The 25,804-nt window shown below is 42.7% G+C and overlaps 1 protein-coding gene across 1 annotated transcript; it reads left to right on the top strand.

The window, feature by feature from the left end:
* The first annotated feature begins 873 nt into the window (after positions 1-873).
* Positions 874-24,325, top strand: mrpl45 (mitochondrial ribosomal protein L45). Its single transcript, XM_041173493.1, has 8 exons — positions 874-1,001; positions 3,713-3,914; positions 5,715-5,832; positions 9,239-9,337; positions 11,776-11,824; positions 13,948-14,097; positions 19,629-19,802; positions 20,706-24,325. The coding sequence occupies exons 1-8, from the start codon at positions 936-938 to the stop codon at positions 20,802-20,804; spliced, it is 957 nt and encodes a 318-aa protein (XP_041029427.1). The 5' UTR covers positions 874-935; the 3' UTR covers positions 20,805-24,325.
* The last annotated feature ends 1,479 nt before the right edge of the window (positions 24,326-25,804 follow it).

Genomic DNA, 25,804 nt, shown 5'->3' on the forward strand with positions numbered 1-25,804 from the left:
CCTGGGGGTTATCATTGACCAGAAACTGAACTGGACCAGCCATATATATACTGTGGCTGCAAGAGCAGGTCAGAGGCTAGGAATCCTGCGATGAGTAACTCACCTCCTGACTCCCCAAAGCCTGTCCACCATCTACAGGCATAAGTTAGCAGTGTGATGGAATACTCCTCACTTGCCTGGTGAATGCAGCTCCTACAACACTTGAGAAAGTTGACACAGTTTAGGTCAAAACAACCCGCTTGATTGGCACCACATCCACAAACATTCACTCTCTCCACCACCGACGAACAGTAGCAGCAGTGTGTACCATCTACAAGATGCATTGCAGGAATTCACCAAGGCTTCTTAGACAGCACCTTCCAAACCCACGACCACTACCACCTAAAAGGACAAAGGCAGCAGATAGATGGGAACACCACCACCTGGAAGTTCCCCTCCAAGTCATTCACTATTCGGACTTGGAAATATATCGCCGTTCCTTCATGGTTGCTGGGTCAAAATCCTGGAACTCCCTCCCTAACAGCACAAGGACTGCATCGGTTCAAGGAGGCAGCTCACCACCACCTTCTCAAGGGCAACTAGAGATGGGCAGTAAATGCTGGCCCAGCCAATGAAGCCCATATTTAATATGAATGAATTAAAAAAAAACTGAACTTAAAAAAGGAAAATTTATTGCAAGTTCACAGCATCTGAAAGAGAAAGATAGGATAACATTATAGATGCGTCATTTCATCAACAGGTTCCAGCAAAAATGTTAATAAGCCGCTTTTGTTTGTACTAAAGCCTTTCCCCACTTTCTGCTTCAATCCCGTTTGGATTGAATGGAGATGCTGCGCTCCCACCACAGAGGGCGCTCGTGGCGGGCCCCGGGGGCGGTGGTGGTGGTGCTACCGGCCCTGGTCCTCCAGTATCCCGTCAGGCTGCGGGGTGGGAAGATGGCGGCGTCCATAGGCAGGCTCCTGTGGGCAGTGGAGAAACCCCGGTGGAGCGCTAACCGGCAGGTAGGGCGGCCTCACACACACCCGGGGGTCGGGGCTGCTAGGCCAAGCCAAGCCGAGCCGGGCCTGGAGTCGGGAAACGGCGGTTAAAGATAAAGCGAAGTCCGTCACCATGGTGCCCGGTGAAGAGCAGCCGACCCCGAGGTTTCTTAGAGCCGATCAGCTGGAGCGGCAGTTGTCAATGAACAGACTCTCCCTTCACCTAATTCTCCCCTGTTGACGCGTCTTGGCTGGGGAAGGTTCCAGGGGTTTACAATGGTGTCTCAACCAAATGGCAGTTAATGAGTCTTAACGCGTTGTTCAACTGCACAGGAACATAGGAGCAGGAGTAGGCCACTCAGCCCGTTAAGCCTGCACCGCCATTCAATACGATCATGGCTGATCACCCACTTCAATGCCTTTCCCCCACAATATTCCCACATCTCTTTATATCATTAGTATATAGAAATCTTATCAATCTCTGCTTTAAACATACTCAACAATGGAGCTTCCACAGACCTCCGGAGTAGAGAATTTCAAATATTCATACCTCCCTGAGTGCATGGGAAATCACAGACGAACCCAATCCTTGTGCACTTTCTTCTCCCTTGACCAGAGATGTGAAGGTTTCTGCTTTTTAGATTCCTCCACCCAATATCGTTTTGTGTCTCATGGAGGCAATAAGAACGTCAATTAGCATAGATTCTGAACATTAAAAAAAATGTTCAGAATGGTTTACAAATTGGTGTGGGAAACATAGAAGTCAAGCCTGCAAGTGAGAGATTACAGCTGAGATCAGGGATGGATTTTGAGGTCTTTAAAAGAGGTGGGTGGGAGAGAAGGGTGCGGGAGAAAGTGATGCAGAGTTTTAGGTAAGGAGTTTGAGGTCAGAATCTTAGTGGTTGGGAACCTTGCCATTGGGGATGGGTGAGATGAGGCCATGCACAGAAAGGAAGACAGGGGAAGGGAGCATTTAAGAGGGGACATTGGACTGAATCAGGTTTCAAAAAGGGTCAAGATCATGGAGGCATTTAAAGATGAAAAGGATTTTGCATTCAGCACATTGCAGTGAGTAGTTAATGTAGGTTAGTAAGAATGGGGGTGATGGGAGAGCAAGATTTAGTGTTGAACCATATGTGGCAAAGTATTGGTTAAGTTTGAAGTTGTAGTGAGTGGACGATGGAAGTGTATTTTCATGCATTCGTGAATGAAGATGATAGTGCAAGCCCTCATACATTTCTCTATGGGAGGCTTGGGCAGTGTTGGGAAGGAGGAAGTAAGTGGTCTTATCAATGGAATAAATAGGAGCTTTAAAGCTCCGATTCAAACAGACAGCAAGATTGCAAACAGTTAGAAAGTGATGAAGGAGGGAAATGGAGTCACTGGCTGGGAAGCAGCGATTCTAGCTGGGATCGAAAGTGTTGGCTTTTGTGTTTTGAATGTTAAGCTGGTGCAAACTGTGACACGACAAGTCCAAATAAGTAATAAGTGCAGGAGGGAGTCGAACTCGGCAACATCTGTGCACATTTGAAAGCCAATTTTATGCCTGTGGATGCTATCAGCAAGAGCCGGAATGTCGATGAGGGAGTTGGTTACCACATGATTAAGCTGAATAAGAATGTTAGCTGCAATGCACCGTAAGGAAATCATAGTTCTGTACTCCTTTTGACTCATCATATCAAATTGTTTCCATCACTAAGACCAACAGCTTGCTTTCGCTTATGCTGCTCATTTAGTTTCAAAGGAAGCTCAGACCCTGAACAAGATTTACGAACATATGAACAAGGAGCAGAAGTAGGCCTCTCGAGCCTGCTCCGCTAATTAATAAGATCATGACTGATTTGATAAAAACCTCAAATCTGCATCCTATCTACGCTCAATAACCTATCACTCCCTTGCTTACCAAGAATCTGTCCATTTTTATGTCTTAAAAATATTTAAAGACTCTGCTTCCACCACCTTGCCAGGAAGAGAGCTCCAAAGACATTCAGCCCTCTGAGAGAGAGTTACTCCTCATCTCCATTTTAAATGGGCGACTCATTATTTTTAAACAGTGATCCCTAGTTCTAGATTCTTTCACAAGAGGAAGCCTCCTCTCCACCTCCATCCTGTCAAGACCCCTTACGATCTTTTACGTTTCAACTAAATTATCTACTGGAGTTTAGAAGCCTGGCCTGTCCAACCTTTCCTCATAAGACAACCTGCCCTTTCTAGGTATTAGTCTGGTGAACCTTCTCTGAACTACTTCCAATGCGCTTACATCCTTCTTTAAGTAAGGTGACCAACACTGTACACAGTATTCCAGATGTGGTCTCACTAGTGCTCTTTACAACTGAAGCATAACCTCCTTACTTTTGTATTTAATTCCCCTCGCAACAAATGATAACTTTCTATTAGCTTTCCTTTAATATTTGGAACAGTTGGTGGAAGGGACTGAAGGTGTCAGCAAAGATGTCGATTTTGAAGAGAGCTTTGAAGGTGGAAGGGATTGGGAAGAGAAATCTGTAGTGTAGGGATATGTTGGTTGAAGCCTCCACCACCAGCATTGGAGTAGAGAAAAATGGGATACACAGTAGAGCAGAATGAAAATGCAAAGTACAGCACAGGGCTGGCGGAGGTTGCAAAGGGCGAATGTAGAAGGATTTGTAACCAACCATCATTTCATCTGCCTTGTCTGAAAGTAAATTCATTGCAAGTTTAATGGTAATGTGAAGGAATATTTGTCTGCCTGACAGGTTTGCCAAGGCCTGGAAACACTGCTTAGCCCTGTAAAGCTGTGCGCCTCTGCTACCATCATTACCGTGAGAACCAAGAAGAGGCATTATGTTCCTCCACGTAAACAGGACAGCTCTGTTGATCAGGAGAAAGCAGCTCGAGCTGCAGGACTGGTGATTCGGCAGCAGTACATGGAGCGGTCCATTAACATATCATGTACAGGTACAGGAGATCCATCACTAGCAGTACAGAGTATGAACATTGCATGAGCTTTTAGAAGGAAACCAAAGTGTGTAGGAAGAGTTTTGTGAATGATTCACCTTCAGTATCCCAGGAAGGTTGAGATGATGTCACAATGGCTTTTTTGTATCTTGGGTCTGTTAATTTTTAATTGGAGGAAGTGATGTAACTTTCTCCCTGCTTCTCTCCTACCCCTCCCTCCTGCTGTTCCACTCCCTTCCAGCAGACATTGGCCCATACTGTGGCACAATCCCATTAGTACTGGATAACTTCCATGGCCTCTCAGTCAAGTGACCATTCTTCCTATGTGATCTTGAACATTGATTGTTGATAAATGATTTGATTCTGAGGGCTCAATGGCCAAATGGGTAAATTCATTAGTCTAGGATCTTCAGATTCATAGAACTTTACAACACAGAAGGAGACCATTTGGCCCATCATGTCTCTACTGGCTCTTTGAAAGAGCTACCCAGTTAGTCTGACATCCCTGCTCTTTCCCCAAAAAGCTACAATTTTTTTCCTTCAAATACATGTCTAATTCTCTTCTAACAGCTGCATTGCATTCCAGATCATCATAACTTTCTATGCTTTAAAAAACTCCTCCATCAAGACAAATTGGAAAGGGGACAGACTCTATTATATAATTGGAAGCAGACTCTTTGTTATGCAATTGGATTAACCTTGACTTTTACAAAAAGTTGTTTTCCAACATCACCAATATCTCTAGAACCAAACAATGGAAGTTCAAAGGAAATGCACAATTTTATTTTTATGTCCGTTTGATTTTTCTCCTGGATTTGCTTGCACCCATGCCCTTGAGATTCAGGTTACATTTCGGAAGACCCCAGAACAATTCTGGATGTTTGCTAACCAATGTTTTCTGCAAGCTGTATGTGTGGCCATGCAGCGGCCTAGGAGGTACTGTGCAGCATGCTCACAAGTTGTCCCAGTTAAGATATTTAGCACAAAGCAATTTAAAGGTATGAGACATTCCAATGAACAGGCTGTGCACAATGAAGAAATTTAGATGAGACATTTTTGGTTCTCTTCCCTAAGACCTTAATCTTAGGTAGTGTGGCAATACAGGGCCTACAGTAGGTCACAGCTACTGGGTTAGGGAGGAGAAATAATCATCCAAGGTTTTGACACCCTTTCTCCATCTAGTGGCCTGTGCTAGAAATGCATGTGTACAGATAAGATCAAGCCAATCTCCATGATCAAATGACACTCAATATCCAGGCTCATACAGGGAGGATGACCATTCAGACAGGGAGTACTGCAGGGTGACCAGGGCATGGTTCAATGCTTGCAGGCAAGGAGGGGAGAAAATTGATTTGTTTTCTGTTCTTAATCAACAGTTGGCAAAATACATTTTTTGGTGTGAAAGCATTTTATTCCTAAGATTTATTTTAAGAGGGTGACATCGTAAATCATTTTAACATACGTAGTGTGATGGGTGCTGACTCTCTGCATTGCGTTCAAGAGAGGATGGTTCTTGACTGGGGCTGAGATCACATCATACAGCGTTCTTTACAGATAAAACATGATCAGTGTGGACTGGTTTCCATTGCCTGAGGGGTTGGAGAGGACTTTGCAGAGTATTTTTTCCCCCTTATTGGATTTAGTCTTTTTTGCCTCTCCCAGGAGATTACATAACTGGGTGTGGGGGTTGAGGGAAGTGATGTTCCAGCCATCATGGGTGTGGGCAGGCTTGATGGGCTAACAGCTCTTATCCTGTCATTAAGTTTGTCTATTAACTCTGCTGTTGTATCTTTGCTGCAGCGGGAATATTTGATCCATACATTCCACCTGAAGGCGATGCTCGCATGTCCTCCCTAACAAAGGCAGGATTTAAACAACGTGCAGAGCAGATCAAGCAAAGTGCGACATCGCAACTTGCGTAAGTTGTCATTGTGCATTCTCATTGTGTAATAAAGCACTGGTTCTCGAACCTTTTTTGGTTGCAGGACCACTTTACAAATAGGTGAGCAATCACTGGCCCATTATTTAAATTATAATATATAAAACTCATGATACAAAAGCGCAGCATTATAGAGTGTCTTAATGATGCTTTTAAGAAGAAAGATATTTGCTGATTGATTTCAATGAAATAGGTGTGCCTGCTTCTCACTGTAGAGTCTCTGTATCCTTAGTGTGATGTTTCCTGCACTCTGCTCACATCGAACTTGCTTCTGGCTATTGCTAACTTTTGACTCTGGTGTCCTCTCAACCATAGCACCTTTGGCAGTCCCCCCCCCCCAGTAGGTCCGGCCATGTTCAGTAAACATTTCACGCCATTTGCGGATCCCCTGCAAAGTCTCTAAGGTCCCTGGAGTTCAATGGAGTCCAATTTGAGAACCACTGTAATAAAGTATTGTACACTGTGTGTGTCTCTAGTTATTATTGTGCTTGAGATAGTGATGTAATGTTAATGTCACAGGACTAGTAATCCAGAAGCCCAAACTAATGCTCTGGGAACACTGGTTCAAATCCCACCATGGCAGCTGGTGGAATTTAAATTCAGTTAATAAAAAGCTGAAATTAAAAGCTCGTCTCAGTATTGTTGACAATGAAACCATTGTCGATTGTCATAAAAACCCATCTGGTTCACTCATGTCCCTTTAGGGAAGGAAATCTGCCAACCTTACCTGGTCTGGCCTACATATGATTCCAAACCCTCAGCAATGTGGTTGACTCTTAACTGCCCTCTGAAATGGCCCAGCAAGCCATTTAGTTCAAGGGCAATTAGGGTTGGGCAACAAATGCTGGCCTTGCCAGTGATGCCCACATCCCATGAAAGATGAGATAAAAAAACTTGGGTTAGAGTCCCATTCGTATGCACTGTTGACCTTATTGAGCCAGTCAGGATACCGAATCTGAAGAAGGGAGGGAGGGGAGAAGCTGACTTGGGTTTGTCATCCTTGTTTAATTCTTTACCATCTTTAATGACCGTGTTGGTTATACATACTGGATAGTGAGGTAATTTTTGGAAATGTAAGTTAACATGTCTTGTAAAATTCCCTAATGTAAGGAAATGTACGAACACTCAATGTCTTGGGTCACAGTTTGAGATCTGAACATAGCTTATTCAATAGCACTCTTGCCTCTGAGTCAGAAGGCCATGGAAGAAGTCCCACTCCGGAGACTTGAGCACAAAATCTAGTAGTGAGGGAGTGCTGCACTGTCGGAGGGGCAGCGCTGAGGGAACTCCCTCCCTAGCAGCACCATGGGTTTTCCTACACCAGAAAGACTGCAGCGATTCAAGAAGACAGCTCACCACTGCCTTCTCAAGGGCAATTAGGGATGGGCAATAAATGCTGGTCTAGCCGGTGATGTTCACATCCCATGAACGAATACAAAAAAAGGGAATGCTGCACTGTTGGAATTGCCATCTTTTGGATGAGAGGATAAAGAAAACCCCATCAATTCTCTCAGCTAGACAGAAGAGATCCCATGGCACTATTTCAAACAGGAGAAGTGGAGTTCTCCTTGGTGTCTGGTTAATATTTATCCTTCAACCTGTACCACTGACCATTCATCTTATTGCTTTTTGTGAGACCTCGCTATGTGAAGTTAGCTGTAATGCTCTTTGAAGTGTTCTGAGGGTGTGAACGACAGAATGTTAGTGTAGGTTTTTCTATCTGACCAGAGAAGAAGTAAAGCAGTTGGATTACACAGTGTGGCTTTTATCACTGGAATTAGGACATGAAAATGGGCCAGGTAGATCGAAATGAAATCTCCTTTCTTGGCTATTCATGTTCACCAGAAATAGGTTCAGGAAGACAAATCCACAGGGACCAGCCCCAGTATCAAAATGAATCAATTGTTAATTTCGGAAACTCACTCAGACGTACCTGAAGGTGAAAATGTGTAGTGAATAAAGATGTTGCTCTGGTGGATCAGGGAGGCTGGTGTAGAGCTATATCGAATTAATTGTAACAGAATTACCTGGAAAAACTCAGCAGGTCTGGCAGCATTGGCAGAGAAGAAAAGAGTTGACGTTTCGAGTCCTCATGACCCTTCAACAGAACTTGAGTTCGAGTCCAAGAAAGAGTTGAAATATAAGCTGGTTTAAGGTGTGTGTGTGGGGGGCGGAGAGATAGAGAGAGAGAGAGGTGGAGGGGGACGGTGTGGTTGTAGGGACAAACAAGCAGTGATAGAAGCAGATCATCAAAAGATGTCAACGACAATAGTACAATAGAACACATAGGTGTTAAAGTTAAAGTTGGTGATATTATCTAAACGAATGTGCTAATTAAGAATGGATGGTAGGGCACTCAAGGTATAGCTCTAGTGGGGTTTTTTTTTATAATGGAAATAGGTGGGAAAAGGAAAATCTTTATAATTTATTGGAAAAAAAAGGAAGGGGGAAACAGAAAGGGGGTGGGGATGGGGGAGGGAGCTCATGACCTAAAGTTGTTGAATTCAATATTCAGTCCGGAAGGCTGTAAAGTGCCTAGTCGGAAGATGAGGCGTTGTTCCTCCAGTTTGCGTTGGGCTTCACTGGAACAATGCAGCAAGCCAAGGACAGACATGTGGGCAAGAGAGCAGGGTGGAGTGTTAAAATGGCAAGCGACAGGGAGGTTTGGGTCATTCTTGCGGACAGACCGCAGGTGTTCTGCAAAGCGGTCGCCCAGTTTACGTTTGGTCTCTCCAATTAATTATATATGGTGAGAGGAGGCCTGCGGTCCAATTGAGCAATCATGTATCTGGTTTTCATTGAATGCAAAATAAAAGCAAATTGCACTCTCCGAGACATTTATCTGCTTGAATGTCTGTCTACAAACATGCAAAAATGGAATGGTCCACAGTCTTCACCGAAGGCGTGGCATCAGTGCACTTTGTGGTGTCTTATTGAACCAGATGAACTCCCCCTCAGGTTTCTGCTGAGGGAACTGATCTCAGCCATGGTGGTTGGATGAGGATACTGCAGTTTTCCTCAATGTCCTCAGGCCAGGGAGGTGTGACCTTGGCCAAGGTTCCTATTGGCTGTGTGCTGCCCCTGTTGGAAGTTGCAAATTGGGTGAATCCAGGAGTGGACTTGACTGTGATGTTGCCCATAGTCAAATAGCCTTGCTGGCATTCATTGCTTGTGTTTGTATATGAAAAGTGTGAACTTGGAAGAGGTGCTAATGGTGCCTGTGCAATTCATGAAATTAAAGCATCATGGGTAAAAACAAATAGATTGAGCTCTGGATGGTGAGATTACTGGAATTTACCATTTTATTCCATTTTAATATCTCTGCTTTTGGTAGACAGGGAAGTCCCTCTTTCATACTGGCTACTAACAGTCTTTCTTTTAACAGTGTCCGAAAGGTGAAAGAACACGATGAAGAATTCAACACAAAGGGCTTTGCCTTGAAGGCCCAAGATATTTACATAGAAGCACACAACTGCCTTGTGAAGTGAGTAACATTTCTAAGTACATTTACACGAGTAAATGAAAATATAAATGCATTGCCCTACCCACCGTTGCTACAGGAGGACAAAGAGTTTCACCAAAACACTTTATGAGTGACCGACAGCGTAACCACCTGAAGCAGTCTGGGATCTTTACTGCTCCAAATCTGGCCTCTTGAGCATTTCCTGATTGTCATTGCTGCACCATTGGCAGCTGTGCCTTCAGATGCCTGGAGCCTAATCTAAGGGATTTCCTCCCTCAACCTCTACACCTCTCTATCTCTCTTTTCTCCTTTAAGTCGCTCCTTAAGACTTTGACCAGTTTTTGATCATCTGTACAAATAACTCGGTGTGTGATTCAGTATCACATTTTGCCTAAATTATGCTCCCATGCAAAGCCTTGTTAAAGGGGCTACATAAGTATACCTTGTTGTTGATGTCCTAGTCTCGACTGTGCGACTGGGCAGGGAAACTAGAGTAGAAGAGATGGAGGGGAAATTTAAGACCATTGCCGTGAATCTCCTATGGGCCAACTGCATGGTGTCATGCTGGATAGAATACTGTGCCACCTGAGCAGCTTTGCAACCAGGTATTGAGATATGGTGCCTTAAGCAAGGGGAAGGAGTGCCCAACAGTGTCAGGAAACCATAACCTGTGTTACAATTTTGATGACTTTCTCCCAAGTCTGAAAAGCAGGTTTTCTGGGCTGTGGTAGATATCTCAACGCTCCTGTGTTCTCAGTTATTGGGTCGGAATGCGCCTTGTTCACTGATTCCCAATATCACTATTCTGATTCCAAGCCATGCAAATCTCTGTGCCAACCACGGCACACGTGGTAGCACACTAGTCGGAAGGTCATGAGACTTGAGAACAAAATTTAGGTTGACACTCCTATTGCAGTACTGAGGGAGTGCTGAACTGTCAGATGTACTGTCTTTTGGATGCAACATTAAACTGAGATCCCATCTGCCCTTTCAGATGGACATAAGGATTTCATGACCATGAGCAGGGGAGTTCTCCCCATTGTCCTGGCAAATATTTATCCTTCAGCCAATACATTATTTGGTTATTATCTCATTGCTGCCTGTGGGAGCTGGCTGCAAACAAATTGTCTGCATTTGTAACATTACAACAGTGGTTGCACTTCAAGAGTGCTTCATCGGGTCTAACGCACTTTTGGAAATTCTGAAGTTGCGAAAGGTGCTATATAAATGAAAGTTCTTTTTTTAGATTATAAATTATGCAGTTGACTGCATGAAAACAAATGTGATTGCTTTTATTGAATATTACTTCTCCTGCTCTTACACTTACTAATTGGCAATAATTCAATTAGCAGATGTTTCCAAAGTTTTCTTCCCATAGATTTGTTTTGGCCTCGCCTCTCCCCAGAAGCAAAGGACTTTTGAAGTTTTATTTGAGTTCTGGTTTGTGGAATTTGTTACACTGGATCTCCTGTTGATGATGTATTTTATGATCCCCAATGTTATTACTTTGAACATTTCAAAATAATTATTTCCAGTCTTATCTCAAGCTGCGGTACAGGTCCACTGACACCAGCGACCATACTTGTGTGAGCGTTGACGATGAGTATTGCCTATTTGACTGCATGAGTCAGCTCGATCTTGTCCACTGATGTTTGTACACATGTACTGCTGTAGTAGGGAGTTACTGCATAGAGATCAGGGGTAGGAACCCTGCCTGTAAATGGTGCATTTATCCAAGAAACCATCGGAGTAACCAGTAAGTTTATTTTAGCGGACTGGTAACTTTGGCTTCCTGTGTGTTGGTGTGGGGAGGTTTTCCGGAGCTGCTTTCCTAAACTATGATTGTTATAGTTTCGTTGAAGACCGGGCTCTCGTCTACTGCTTGTGAACTCCTGCACGGGGAGGTTTACTGGAATGCTACCAGGGATTAAGGACTTCAGCTACGTGCAGACATTAGAGAAGCTGAGATTGTTTTCCTTAGGGCAGAGAAGATTAAGGGGAGATTTAATAGAGGTGTTCAAAATGATGAAGAGTTTCCAACAAAGTAATTAAGAAGAAACTTTCTTCTGGCAGACAGGTCAGAAATCAGAGGGGCCAGATTTAATCATTGACAAAAGAACCAGGAGACGAGGAGAATTATTTTTAAATCGAGACACATGATCTGGAAAGCACTGCCGGCAAGGTTGGATGAAACAGATTTAAAAGTAACTTTCAAAAGGGAATTGGATAAATACTTGAAGAAGAAATAGAGAAAGAGCAAGTGAGTGGGACTAATTGGATAACGTACTCAGAAAGCCAGCACAGACAACAATGAGCGGAATGGCTGCTTTCTATGCTGTGAGATTCATGATTCCATTCCCTGCTATATTGGACTGTAAGTGAAGAGAATTCAGGGATTTGTTCCCCTGAGGGGACCATGAGCACAATGTGATTTTTTTTCTCTCAATTTTTGTTTGCAGTTTCGACAAAGTAACACTTCACAAGCTGGTAACAGAGCGCTGTTACCCAGTAAGTATATTTCTCATCCTGTGATTTTATCTTCGCAAGTTTTCAAAAAAAAAATCATGTTGCGGGCAGGGGAGAGAAACAGAATGAATTCTCCTACCCTCCTCTCTGTAATTAGTGTGGGTTAATTTAGCTAAGGCTGAGATGTGTTCGTAAACCCCCTTTTGTGTGTGGTCAGTTTTTATAAAGTCACTAGTAACAGGCTTGCATGGATTTTTAAGCCAGGAACATTATTTATTCTCTCTCACTTTTCCTGGAAAAGTTTATCACTACTTCAAGCACACCACATAAACATGTTATGAGGTCCAACCTTGCCTTATTGTGAGCGGGGGCCAGGAACTCCAAGTTCTGGCAGGACTCGAGTTTCTGGACTGGGACTGGGAACGTGCAACACGTGAGCAATGTGGCATTTTGAAGTTCTTCGGGCCAAAGAAAATGGTGCAAAAGCCTTCATTAGGTGACCCAGAAGTGGGGCACCACAACTGGGGAAGAGTCCCAGACAGGGCGCAGGGAGGAGTCCCAGCTAAGAAGAAAGAGAGAGGAGCAGAAAAATAGGCTTCAAACAGAAAAAGGGCTGCAGTTGGCAGACTTTAAGTAATGGGAGCTCAGGAGAAGCTCTGAAGATCTAAGAAGACAGCAGAAGGTTGGTGACTCTATGCTGCAGGCTGTTGGGATGAAGGTAACCCATTGGAGCAGTAGGGTTCTGCTCAGCGCAGCCAAACAGCTGAAGTTGCGCTTCTGAGTTAGTGCTGGAGTGCAAACTCAGGAATCCAGTGGAATGGAGTCTCTGGAGACGAGATTGAAATCCTGCAAAGCAGGTCGCCAATGAGCCCACCCGGGTTGGAGTGGCTTTTGGAGAGAATTCCAAGACATGATCTTTGAAGGTGAAGCCTGGAACCCTTATGAGAGAGTCAGAGTTTCAACAAGATTCAGCATTCACATTGTTTACTGACATCTGGGTGGGTTGTTAAGAAATCCATGGAATCTGTTTTTGTCACATCTGCCATTTATTGTGCAGTGTGTTGTGTTTCACCACAATTAACCTGTTAATTCACACGTACCTCATTAACCTTGAATGTTAGGGTGTAAGTTACTGGTCCCTGATTGTATTGTACCAATAAACTTTGGGGTCTGGCTTAGGATCATAACATACATAAGAAAGATACAATAAAAGAAAAGAGTTTCACTTCAACAATTATTAAAACCAAATAGAATAGTTAACAGTTCACGTGTTTGTAAGAGTCCAGTGAGAGGGACTTCTTCACTTGGGAGCTGAGGTTCGGACAAATCCAGGTAACCAAAAACAAGATTTCATGGAGTTTTTTCAGCATAAGATTTGCACAGCAAGTAGAATAGACAGCCTTAATAATACTTTTAGCCAGAGGACCAGTTTCCCTTTTCCAGGCAAACTTGGATCTTTTGGAAGCAGACTTTCAAGACGGCTTTAAAAACTTTAAACCTTGTGGCTTGGTTAAAGGTTAGATGATGTAGCCTGATTTTAGCAGAGATCTTCCTTCTGGTGTTACTCCTGCAGACTGCAGCAAAAATCAAGCAGGATTTATCATAAAGACTCCCAAAAATCAGAGTATTGGTCATGTTACACTGGGTAATGTTACACCAATGGAAAACAATCAATAGTCTATTCAAGTTAACAAAGGAGTTTCCACCTCTGATGGTCAAAAACCATCGACATACAATAGAGGCATATAGGCACTTCCCTTGTGCATAATCAGTTTCACTAGTTTTCCTTGTTATGTGGCAGATCTTGAGTCAGAAGGTCTGAGGGCTTCTTGTCCTTGTTTTGAGAAGGCCTGAAAATAGCAGATGTGACATTCCACAAGAATGTTGTCTAGGCATGGCCATTGTAATCCACTTTTAGAGGCTTCCGGAAGCTTGGCCAGCTTGCAGTTCCAAACATTCGGTGCCCAGTGGCAGCCACCTTAAAGATCGACAGTGTCCTTTTTAAAGAGGGCACATACCGGTTCTTAAAAATTTGTAATGTCCTTAGCATGACAATTTTTGCTTTGCTGCACCTTCACAGGAAGGGAGGTCACAGAGAAGCCTATGAAACCTTTTCTTCCCATTGAAGAAAGTAGACTAATCCGAGTCACTGGTCTTCCCATTAGGATATGGTGCGTGGAAACAGGTACAAGACTATCCGCTGGAAGTTTCTGCAGTCGCTAGAAGCACCGAGGCTTGTGCACGTCCGATGCCCTGATATGGTCAGCAAAGGGAACCTGTACGGTCAGGTTACCATCCGATTCCACACCCAACAGGTATTGGTCAGCCAGCCCTGTTTATCATTGATTATGGGGGAGCCCAAATGAATGTGAGGATCTTAAAGCTTGGGGAAGGAGAAGCTGGGATTGTTCCCCTTAGAGCAGAGAATTTTAAGAGGTGATTTGATAGAGGTATTTAAAATCATGAAAGGTTTATATAGAGTAAATAAAGAGAAGTTGCTTTTAATGACTGAAGTATCAATAGAGGGCACAGCATTTAAGATAATTAGTAAAAGAGCCAGAGACTCCATAAGAAAGTCTTTTTTATGTATCGAGTGGTTAAGATTTGGAATGCACTGCTTGATACAGTGGTGGATGCAGATTCAATAGTAGCCTTCAAAAAGGAATGAGATAATTACTTGAAAGAGAAAAGCATTGCAGGGACCTGGGGAAAGAGCTGGATGCGCTTCAAAAGAGCCAGAGCAGAATTGATGGTCTGCTTCTGTGCTGTATTGTTCTGTGATTCTATAGGATCAGCACCTGGATGTCCGTTACAGTATAGAAGAAATCTCAGCAAGTTATTCAGGCTTGCTTATCAATGTTGATTGAATTTAGAGCACAGAACAAGCCTTTCAGCCCAACTGGTGTCTCCGCACGAGACTCCACCCATCCTACTTCATCTCACCCGAACAACATAACCCCTATTCCTTCTTCCTTGTGTTTATTTAGCTTCCCTTAAACGTGTTTATGCTATTCCCCTCAAACACTCCATGTGGTAGCAGCCACTTTAATCACTCTTTGGGTAAAGAAGTTTCTCTTGAATTTCTTAATAGAGTTATTGGTAGCTATCTTATATTTATGACATCCGGTTTTGGCTTCATGACTTTATAATCCCTGTTTCTCAAACACAACTTCAAAAATTGCAAAAATTACACATTGGTGTCTATTCTCAGTGTAGAGGTTGACTAGGACTTTGTTTAAAAGTTCTGTGTATGGCATGTACTTCTTGTCAAGATCACAGACTGATCTTAGGTCAAGATTCTGCATCCCCTCCACCACAGCTTCCCAGTGGCACCATCAGCGGGCTAGATAATTTGTTGGTGCTCGGAGATAGAATTTTTGCTGTGACAAGTGGAATTTTCCACCTAGCTTCTCCTCTTTTCACACAGTTTCCGAATAGTTTGAAGACACTAACTTAAATGGAGATCAGCATGTAGACGAAAGGTCTGGGTCATTGGCTCAGAGTCCTTTGAAGGAGCCGAAGTATGTGTTGACATACTGTAAGAGAAAAGGGCTCCTGCTTTCAATCAACAATAAATCCATTAAGCTAAAGATGCTTTGAAGCAACATGTGAAGGGAAGGTGGCAGATGCCTTTTGTGGTTTAAAATTGTCACACCTAGAAATGATATGACCACCTTCCACATCAAACACATATTTCCAGATGGTTAAATGTTATTACGTTGTCTTTCAGAACTAATGCTTGCTCAACATAAGGGTTCTTAAAAATTAAATATAATACATTTGATGTCTCACTATTTGCTCATCTTGCGGCACTTCACAGGCCAAAGCTATAAAACGGATTCTGTAAGAATCCATGTTACAGCACAGAATGAGGGAGTTAAGCCCACTGTGCCTGTGCAAGCTCTTTGAAGGTTAGTCCATTTCCTCACAGCTTTACAAATTTTCCCCTTCTAGAACTTATTCAGTTATTGAATCCATTTTGACCATCGTTTCAGGCAGTGCAGTTCAGATCATGGCGCACTGACCTCTACCTCGCGGAGGCTGAGCATCAACTCGCAGATACTTCCTCCTACCTCTCCCTGGACCATGACCCCACCACTGAACATCAAGCCATTGTTTCCAGGACTGTCACTGATCTCATCTCCTCTGGCGATCTTCCTTCCACAGCTTCCAACCTGATAGTCGCCCAACCTCGGACGGCCCTTTTCTACCTCCTACCCAAAATCCACAAACAGAACTGTCCCGGTAGACCGATCGTGTCAGCCTGTTCCTGCCCCACGGAACTCATTTCTCACTATCTTGACTCCCTTTTCTTTCCCCTTGTCCAGTCCCTTCCCACCTACATCCGTGATTCCTCTGACACCTTACGTCACATCAACAATTTCCAGTTCCCTGGCCCCATCCGCTTCCTCTTCACCATGGACGTCCAATCCCTCTACACCTCCATCCCCCACCGGGATGGTCTGAGGGCTCTCAGCTTCTTCCTCGAACAGAGGTCCGAACAATCCCCATCCACCACTACTCTCCTCCGTCTGGCTGAACGTGTTCTCACACTGAACAATTTCTCCTTCAACTCCTCTCACTTCCTCCAAATAAAAGGTGTGGCTATGGGTACCTGCATGGGCCCCAGCTATACCTGTCTCTTTATGGGGTATGTGGAACATTCCTTGTTCCAGAGATAAAAACAAAAAACTGCGGATGCTGGAAATCCAAAACGAAAACAGAATTACCTGGAAAAACTCAGCAGATCTGGCAGCATCGGCGGAGAAGAAAAGAGTTGATGTTTCGAGTCCTCATGACCCTTCTGTTGAACTCTGTTCTGTTGAAGGGTCATGAGGACTCGAAACGTCAACTCTTTTCTTCTCTGCCGATGCTGCCAGACCTGCTGAGTTTTTCCAGGTAATTCTGTTTTTATTCCTTGTTCCATTCCTACTCTGGCCCCCTCCCACAACTCTCTCTGGTACATCAATGATTACTTCGGTGCTGCTTCATGCTCTTGTCAGGACCTGGAAAAATTTATTAATTTTGCTTCCAATTTCCACCTCTCCATCATTTTCACATGGTCCATCTCTGACCCTTCCCTTCCCTTCCTTGACCCCTCTGTCTCAATTTCTGGTGATACACTGTCCACCAATATCCATTACAAGCCTACCGACTCCCACAGCTACCTCGACTACAGCTCCTCACACCCCGCTTCCTGTAAGGACTCCATCCATTCTCTCAGTTCCTTCGCCTCCGTCACATCTGTTCCGATGATGCTACCTTCAAAAACAGTTCCTCTGACATGTCTTCCTTCTTCCTTAACTGAGGTTTCCCACCCACGGTCGTTGACAGGGCCCTCAACCGTGTCCGGCCCATCTCCTGCACACGTGCCCTCACACCTTCTCCCTCCCAGAAACAGGATAGGGTCCCCCTTGTCCTCACTTATCACCTCACCAGCCTCCGCATTCAAAGGATCATCCTCCGCCATTTCTGCTAACTCCAGCATGATGCCACCACCAAACACATCTTCCCTTCACCTCCCCTGGCGGCATTCCGTAGGGATCGTTCCCTCCGGGACACCCTGGTCCACTCCTCCATCACCCCCTACTCCTCAACCCCCACCTATGGCACCTCCCCATGCAAACGCAAAATATGCAACACCTGCCCCTTCACTTTCTCTCTCCCCACCGTCCAAGGGCCCAAACACTCCTTTCAAGTGAAGCAGCATTTCACTTGCATTTCCTTCAACTTAGTCTACTGCATTCGTTGCTCCCAATGCGCTCTTCTCTACATTGGAGAGACCAAACGCAGACTGGGCGGCCGCATTGCAGAGCACCTTCGGTCTGTCCGCAAGAATGACCCAGACCTCCCTGTCGCTTGCCATATTAATACTCCACCCTGCTCTCTTGCCCACATGTCTGTCCTAGGCTTGCTGCATTGTTCCAGTGAAGCTCAACGCAAACTGGAGGAACAGCACCTCATCTTCCAACTAGACACTTTACAGCCTTCCGGACTGAATATTGAGTTCAACAATTTTAGATCTTGAACTCCCTCCTCCATCCCCACCTCCTTTCCGTTTCTTCCCCCTCCCTTTTGTTTTTTCCAATAATTTATATAGATTTTTCTTTTCCCACCTATTTCCATTATTTTTAAACGTATTCCACCCATGGTTTATTTCACCTCACCCCCACTAGAGCTACCTTGCTTGTCCTGCTCTCCAATCTTAATTAGCACATTCTTTTAGATAATATCACCACCTTCAACACCTCTTTGTTGTTTTGTCTGTGACATCTTTTGGTTATCTGCTCCTATCACTGCTTGCTTGTCCCAACACCCCACCCCCCATCTCGTGCAAACCAGTTTATATTTCACCCCTTTCCTATTTCTACTTAGTTCTGTTGAAGGGTCATGGGGACTCGAAACGTCAACTGTACTGTTCTCCGCCGATGCTGCCAGACCTGCTGAGTTTTTCCAGGTATTTTTTGTTTTTTTCTCCAGATCATAACAAGTTGCTGTGTGGAAAAGGTCTCATCTTCCTCTGGTTCTTTTACCAGTTACCTTAACTCCGTGTCCTTTGCTTACTGACCCTCCTGCCATTTTATGCATTTTCAGATCAAATGCACATCAAATAAAAACCAAAGTGCCTCTTTTTTGATAGAGGAACTTAAATAGGAAGGGACTAAACCATAAGCTAATATTAGTTCTTGCTGTGGAATAAGATTGCTTTTTTTTTTCCCTTTTGAGAGCTGCTTCATTTCAAGTTCCCCAAGGAGAATGAATTGGCTTGAGCCTGTTACTTGTTTCAGTAACTTCTCATCAACCAGCTCCAAAGTTATAATACACCACTGTTTGCTATATTGCTGGCAGTGTTTGTAAGTGCTGCTTGACAATTAACTATTTGTTGCATGGGTGTCAATTCCTTTGTGTGTCTGATAAATCCTTTGGGTGATGGTCACAGTTGAATTGTAAATACAGGTTCTTCTCTAACTTCCCGACCCTTGTTTTCAATCCCTCCATCCCCCCACCATCCCTCTCTCTATAATCTCCCTCATTTCCACACACCTATAAATTATCTGCATTTATATAATTCTGACCTCTTCAGCATCGTGATTTCAATCGCTCCACCACTGATGGCTGTGCCTTCTGCTACCTAAACTCTGAAGTTCCGTCCCTAAACCTCTCTGCCTCCACAATGCACTTTCCTCCTTAAAGCTGATCCTTAAAACCTACCAAGTTTTTGACCATCTGCTCTAAAATCACCTTTTGTAGCTCGGTGTCAAATTTTGCTTTATAACACTCCTGTGAAGCACCTGATGACATTAAAGGTGCTTTGTAAATACAAGTTGTTGTTGTTGTTGTAACCATCTACACGTTTTACTTATTTAAAAGCTAAGTACTGCAGATGCTGGAAATCTGAAATAAAAATGGAAATCTGAAATAAAAACAGGAAATGATGGAAATACTCAGCAGGTCTGACAGCATCTGTGGAGAGAGAAACAGTTGGCATTTCGAGTCTGTATGACTCGAGCTCTGAAGAAGAGTCATACGTACTCAAAGCATTAACTCTCTTTCTCTCTGCACGGATGCTGCCTGACCTGCTGTGTTGTTCCGGCATTTCCTGTTTTTATCAAATATAAGTTTTGAAAGGGGGCATATCCTTTTAAAGGAAGGGAGTTATGATAGCTATAATAGGTTTCAGGTTTTTTTTTTGAGTTTTTCCTTAATGCTTCCTTGCTGAGTTGTCCCTGTTTTGCCACAATACTGCCTTCATGTGCCCATTATTAACAGTTCTGGAAAGCTTTGACATTGATAGAATGTTAATTGTAGCGGCACATAAACCATAAACTGTTTTCTCTGCCCTCAGAATTTGGCGATCTATGACCGATTTGGTCGGCTGATGTATGGCAACGAAGATCTACCGAAAGATGTCCTTGAGTATGTGGTGTTTGAAAGACATTTAATTAATCCCTATGGTTTATGGAGAATGCATGGAAAGATAGTACCTGCTTGGGCTCCTCCCAAAGAGCCTATCATTAAGGTAATTTGTGTGAGTTGCACCTTGTGTTTGTATGTTTTCAAATCCCTGTGGCCTGGCCCCTCTCTATTCCCTAACATAAAGTAAGGATTGAATATATAATCATAAAACAGAGACTGAATTCCATCAGTACAGCTTCGACTAACTCTTCATCACTCACTAGCCCCACTTCATCCAACAGCTATATTCGCACTTGACTCCTTCATGTACTATGTCCCAGTAAATCATCTAGTTTATAAGGCTGTAGAGAATTGGTGGCTACAATGTTTAATTTCTATGTCATGCATAGCCTCCATAAAACCTACTTGTGTTATGTTGAGCTCTGAATAACCTAATTTCTGTTGCATCTGTCTCATTTGCTTCTGTTTTTTGGAGGGAGGAGATTACCGAGTTTTTAAAATTTTTTTTTAAAAAGCTTTTAATTTATTGAGTTCCGTAGCAGTCAGAATGAAGTTTAATCCATCCTAATCAAAATAATAATGGACAATCATGAAGCATAATCAGTAATTCCTCATAGTGACAACAGCTGTGATTAGAAAGCAGGCGTTGACAGCAGGAGATAATGGAATCTGATTTAAAAAGGGCACAAAATCATTCCAAAACCTGCAAAGATTCCGTTGCAATTAGAAAGCAAAAAGAGTTCCGCTGTCTTAAACCAGGAGGAAGTTTTGTCAAAATTCTTGGAGCGCAGCATCTGGAAACACCGCAAAGAGAAACTTCTTTTCAACATGTGCTCATGTTCACTTAAAACATGCCACTGAGTGTCAGTCTGTGTGGCCATTGATGATGGAGTCACTGATGAATCCTGCACTTTAGTTGCACTGCCCCATTTAGATATGACTTGAGTTGCGATGTAGGAAAAATTGAAAATAGAAATGCTAATTTTGATTTGTTTTTAAACTCCAGACCATTATGATTCCTGGACCCAAACTTGAGCCATGGGAAGAGATCAAGGTGAAAAATATTGAGATTCCCAAACCTGAATCCGTACAGTGGAACAAGTGAGGAACTGTGCAGAAAGTGAAAATTGTGTTCGAGCTTTGCTGTTTGCACTGGGACGTCATGATTCATTCATTACAGTGGGCACGAATTTCTACACACCATCCTTTGATTACCAGCTTAGTCTGTCTATAGACTGGACAATGCCAATCTCCCTCCAATAAGAGTTAACATGTCGGAACACATCAGTTTTCCTTCAAACCCAGAACCATTTAAACCCGGAATCAACAGCTGAATGCTCTTACTCGTTCTAATCTTACAGCAGACTCCTTTCGTTTTTTTATTATCCTGAATGTTTATTTCTGATCAGTTCCCCCAACTCCGTATGTCACAACTACTGAAAGCCTGGTTTAATTTGAGATGCACACAGAGGTTTCATTTTAAAACTGTAGTGAGCGCTGTCTTAACCTGTCATTATACCAAGAGCAGAAATCTTATGCCCATTCATCAATGTTGCATTAAACACATATAAGGGGAATGGCTCCAGTATCTTCAAAGAACATGGAATTCATCCCATGTTAGTGATTCTAGACTGTTTTTCACTGCATCCCATGTAGATAAATCAATACCCAGGAATGAGTGGCAAAGTTGTAGCTTAATGGACCAAGTTTGAAGGGGTCATATCTCTTGGAGGTGTCGAGTGGTTTACAGGAAATTTAATTGAACTTTGAGTTCAGATGTCAGCCTTGCAACTTACTTCCTAGGAATGAGTTCCAGGTAGAATGAAGGGATCTAATTTGTGAATGTGATGGTACTTAAATTCCTTTGGTTTGTAGAACTCTGGTTCAGAGTTCAAGGTTTGCTGTTTCCATTTGTTAATAAAATCAAAATCTACGTGTTGTCTGTGTATGTGAGAGAGCAAGATTTAATGCATTTGAGTATTAGTATTAGCTGTGACGTAGAGCGATGAGACTGGGATTTGAGTTCCTATGTAGTGAATTTCCAACTTAGCAGCCAGAGACCTTGTGCTTCCCCATGGAGGAGGAGGAGGGTGGATGAGCTAGTAGGCGGTTGGAATCAGCATCAATAGATGCCTGGGAGAATTTTCTTACCCATTGTTAGGGGGCACTGAACTGAAAGAATTTGCACCTACAACATACCTTGACTCAAAGCACCTCTTAGCCAATGAAGTACTCTTTGTGTATTCGCTGATGTAATGTAGGAAATGCTGCAGCCAATTTTGCACTCCGCAAACTCCCACAAACAGCAATGTTATAATGAGCAGACAATCTGTTTTGCTGATGTGGTTAAGGATAAATATTAGCCAGGTAACTGGGGAAAAGCTCCCCTGCTGTTAGACAATAATACCATGGCTTATTTTTACATGCACTTGAGAGTACAGTGCAAGCACTCGCTCAGTACTGCACTGGAATGATCTGTTTGGAGGCAGAGAGAAAGTGTGAAATTCCATTGTGACAAAATTTGAACCATTTTCAATGTTAAGGTCATATTGATGACTGTAAAATGTGGGATAGATCTGTCATGCACACCAATGTACAAACTGCTGCATCATTATATGCCTTTGGATGTTTCCAAATTGGTGTCATACTTGTGTATTCTGGCCAATTTTGCACCCTTTCTTTGTAGGTGCCATTTGCCATTCACTGGCTGAGATGGTCAGTAGACAAGTAACCCAGTCCTAAGTTGCTGCCATTTCTGCTCTTGAACCATTGGCCGGGAAGTGACAAGTGTTAACCCACCCTTAATTAGTCCTTAATGTGCGTGCTGAGTGATGTTAAAATCATCTTTCTGATGGAGTTTGATATTGGAAACTCTCTTAGGCAGCTAGTGTTTTTCTAAATTTATACTTTTAGGTTAAGTTTAATACTCATGAAGATGTAGGATGCTAGTGTATAAAATGGAAGTGTTTCCTTTTCCAACACGCTAGCATGAAGCATTCTCAGGTCTTATCACACAAGCCAGATACTGAGTAAAGCTTTTTCTAACACAACAATGTGCTAGTGAGTGTGAATTCCATTCCTCATTCTTGTATAAGGCATTCTGGTTGACTGAGTGACTGCTGTTGAATTATGAACATTTTATGCAGTTCACAAGGATGTGGGTTACCCCAAACTCCATCATCCCAAAACTTTTACTGACTTTCATCCCACCGCTCTGGCAGCAATTCAAACCAAAAATCCAGCAGTACAAAGGGAGGCATAGAAATTCATTTATATTGCCCCTTTCATGTTCTTGATGTCCCAAAGTGGTCTACAGCGGCCATATTATTTTGAAGTGTGGTCACTGTTGTTTGTTATAAAGATGGGATAGTGGCCAAGACACCAGATCTTTTATGCCAAACTGAACAGGCAGGCAGGACTTGGCTTAATCTTTTGCCTGGAAGACAGCACCTCTGACAATGCAGCACTGCCTCAAAAATATATTGATGCATCAGTATTAATTGAAGATCACGTTTGGTGATCTCAACTCCCAGTACCCAGCCACTACTGTATTCGAACCACAACTTGTAACAAGATTTGTTTTGCTTAAGATGATTTTTATATTTCCTTTGTTTCAGTGCCTTAAGATTAGTTGGCAGCTCCAACTGACTGTTGATTCTGGTTATTCTATTCATTAAGGGCAAAATCACTCAAAGACATTTAAAAAAAAAATTAATTTACTTCGTTATATCTTATAGGCTGATATCTGGAAAGTTTTAGGAACATTTAAGATTCAGGGGGTGCTGGTACTTGAAGTGAGAAACATCCTGGCTGCCAGAATTTATTCAATATACCATCTGTTTTCAATCTGTTGGAGGAATATAACTGAGCCTGTTAATCAACACATCTTAACAATGAGGGCTTGGATTTATTTAACGCCTTGAATGTCGTAAAATGTCCCAAGGTGTTTCACAGGAGTGTCACCAAACAAAATATGACACCAAGGCACATAAAGCAGATGACCCAAAGTTTGGTGAAAGAGATAGGCGGAAAGAAGCACCTTAGGGAGGAGGGGGTTAGGGCGGAAATTCAGATCTTAGGATTGTGGTTGCTGAAGCCACGGCCGCCAATAGTGGAACGATTAGATTTGGGGGTGTGTAAGAGACCAGGGTTGCGAGAGTTCTCCAAGAGTTGTAGGGCTGCAGGAAGAGCAAGGCCATGGGGGGGATATGAGCCATTTTAAAATTGAGGTGTTACTGGATTAGAGGACAATGTTGATTTGAGAGCACAGGGGTGATAGGTGAACAGGACTTGGTAAGAGTTAGGATGTGGCAACAGAGTTTTGGATGGGAGTTTGAGCTTAAGGTGGAAAATGGGAGGTCAGCCAATAGGTAACAAAGGCTTTCAGCAGCAGGTGAACTGAAACGAGATGGAGTTAGACAATGTTATGGAATTGGAAGGAGGCAGTTTTGGGAATGGGGTGTATATGTGGTCAGATACAACAAAGGTGTTACAAACCATCTGTTCAGCCTCAGACAGTTGCGAGGAAGTTATGAAATAGTCTTTGCCAAAGAAAATATTTTTAAGTAAATTGGAGAATCAACTGGAGCATAAGAAAATGACAAAATAATAATCCATCAACCATAACACTGTTACATGGCATTGAGTGTGTTTTTTATCAAATTTCAAGTGTTACAGCGGAATGTCACAGTGGTGATAACCAATTAACCAAAGAGATGACTGGCAAAGGAGGAGGATTACTCACTTGCACATTGTCTCAGTGGCGAGGTATGTGAGATCTGCTAATGACAGAAGGAATATTGAGGCTATTGGAAAGAAACTGAAACTAGCAAATAAATATTTTTGCTAAATCACTTTCCCTTTGGCAGGGCATTGACAGCTTAAGTATTAATTCTGACCTGGCAGAATCACAAGTACTCATTTTATAACCATTTTAAACATGTAGGTTTTAGTTCACTGCGGTTTAGGATTTGCTCAGACATGAAGAAATATTTTGGCTACTGTCACCCAGGCAAATGATGGACCAGCCAACTGAAGTTGTAGGTTCAAATCCCATGGCAAGTTATGAAAATAAATTCAACAAATCTGTTCTAATCACACCTTTCTAGTTTGTTGCCCTAATTGGAGAACAAATAACAATAATAAAGAACAATATTTTCTCACAAATTACATGAGTGGATAGATTTTGCAGGTTCAATCCTGGCCTCCGGTGTTTTAGAAAATGAAATTTATCTTGGCTACCTAACCTGGCTGAATTTGACCCCTTTCCCAAGCTACAAGACTGTCTTCAAAGGAAACACTAAAGTTGACATTCTTAGTGCAACTGGAGCTTGGCAATAAATTTAGTTTTGGTAGTGTCTTCAATATTTCAGGTGTAAAGTAAATTAATATGTTAGCTGTGACGGTGGTTGGAGTGCTTTGATTAGCTTCTCTACACCTTGGTTAGAGATATATCAGCAAGATATCCTCCTCCAAATTGCTATCCAGTAGAAGGAATGCATTTCTCTGTCAGGTAACACCTAGCTAAAATATTCTGATGTCAGTGACCTAGGATACTAATGCAATGTGTATATTTGGGAAGTGTCCAATTGGAGCACATTTCCTAGAGCAGCTGCAGCAAAAAAACATTTTCTCAATCTAATCCCATGGGGAAGACAGCAAAATGAACCTGCAATCTAGTTTTTCCACTGAACACTGATTAAACTTGCATGCCAGTATCATGGTACAAGCATGGTATCAGAAAAAAAACAGGGGAAAGGAAAATACCTGTATATTCCCCTGTTTGTTAAAATGGCAGTGGTGTTTCGTATCAGTTTACAATCAATGAGATGTAATTTAATTTAAGATACCTTTTTAAAGTATCTCATATGTTGGTCCATGAAACAACCCTCAAGGTTATCATCACTACTGTCTTTAGAGATATGCAATATGGATACACCTGCTTCAGGTTGCTTAGTTGTAGCAATGAATTGAATATTTAGTTGAACACAAATGTATTATTAGCCACTCCTTTTGGAAAGAAGCTGTTTATTATGTTGCACACTTTGTATTTACATCAGAAATCCTGCATTTAACAAATTTTGTTTTATCCCATATCATGGGAAA

Source organism: Carcharodon carcharias, chromosome 23 (assembly GCF_017639515.1).
Source record: "Carcharodon carcharias isolate sCarCar2 chromosome 23, sCarCar2.pri, whole genome shotgun sequence".
Taxonomy (NCBI): Eukaryota; Metazoa; Chordata; class Chondrichthyes; order Lamniformes; family Lamnidae; genus Carcharodon; species Carcharodon carcharias.

What these genes read in the sequence shown, in the direction of transcription:
- mrpl45 (XM_041173493.1), top strand. Translation starts at nt 936, where the DNA reads ATGGCGGCGTCCATAGGCAGGCTCCTGTGGGCAGTGGAGAAACCCCGG. An exon ending in GGTGGAGCGCTAACCGGCAG is followed by an intron (nt 1,002 to 3,712) that starts GTAGGGCGGCCT and finishes TCTGCCTGACAG; the next exon opens with GTTTGCCAAGGCCTGGAAAC. An exon ending in CATTAACATATCATGTACAG is followed by an intron (nt 3,915 to 5,714) that starts GTACAGGAGATC and finishes TCTTTGCTGCAG; the next exon opens with CGGGAATATTTGATCCATAC.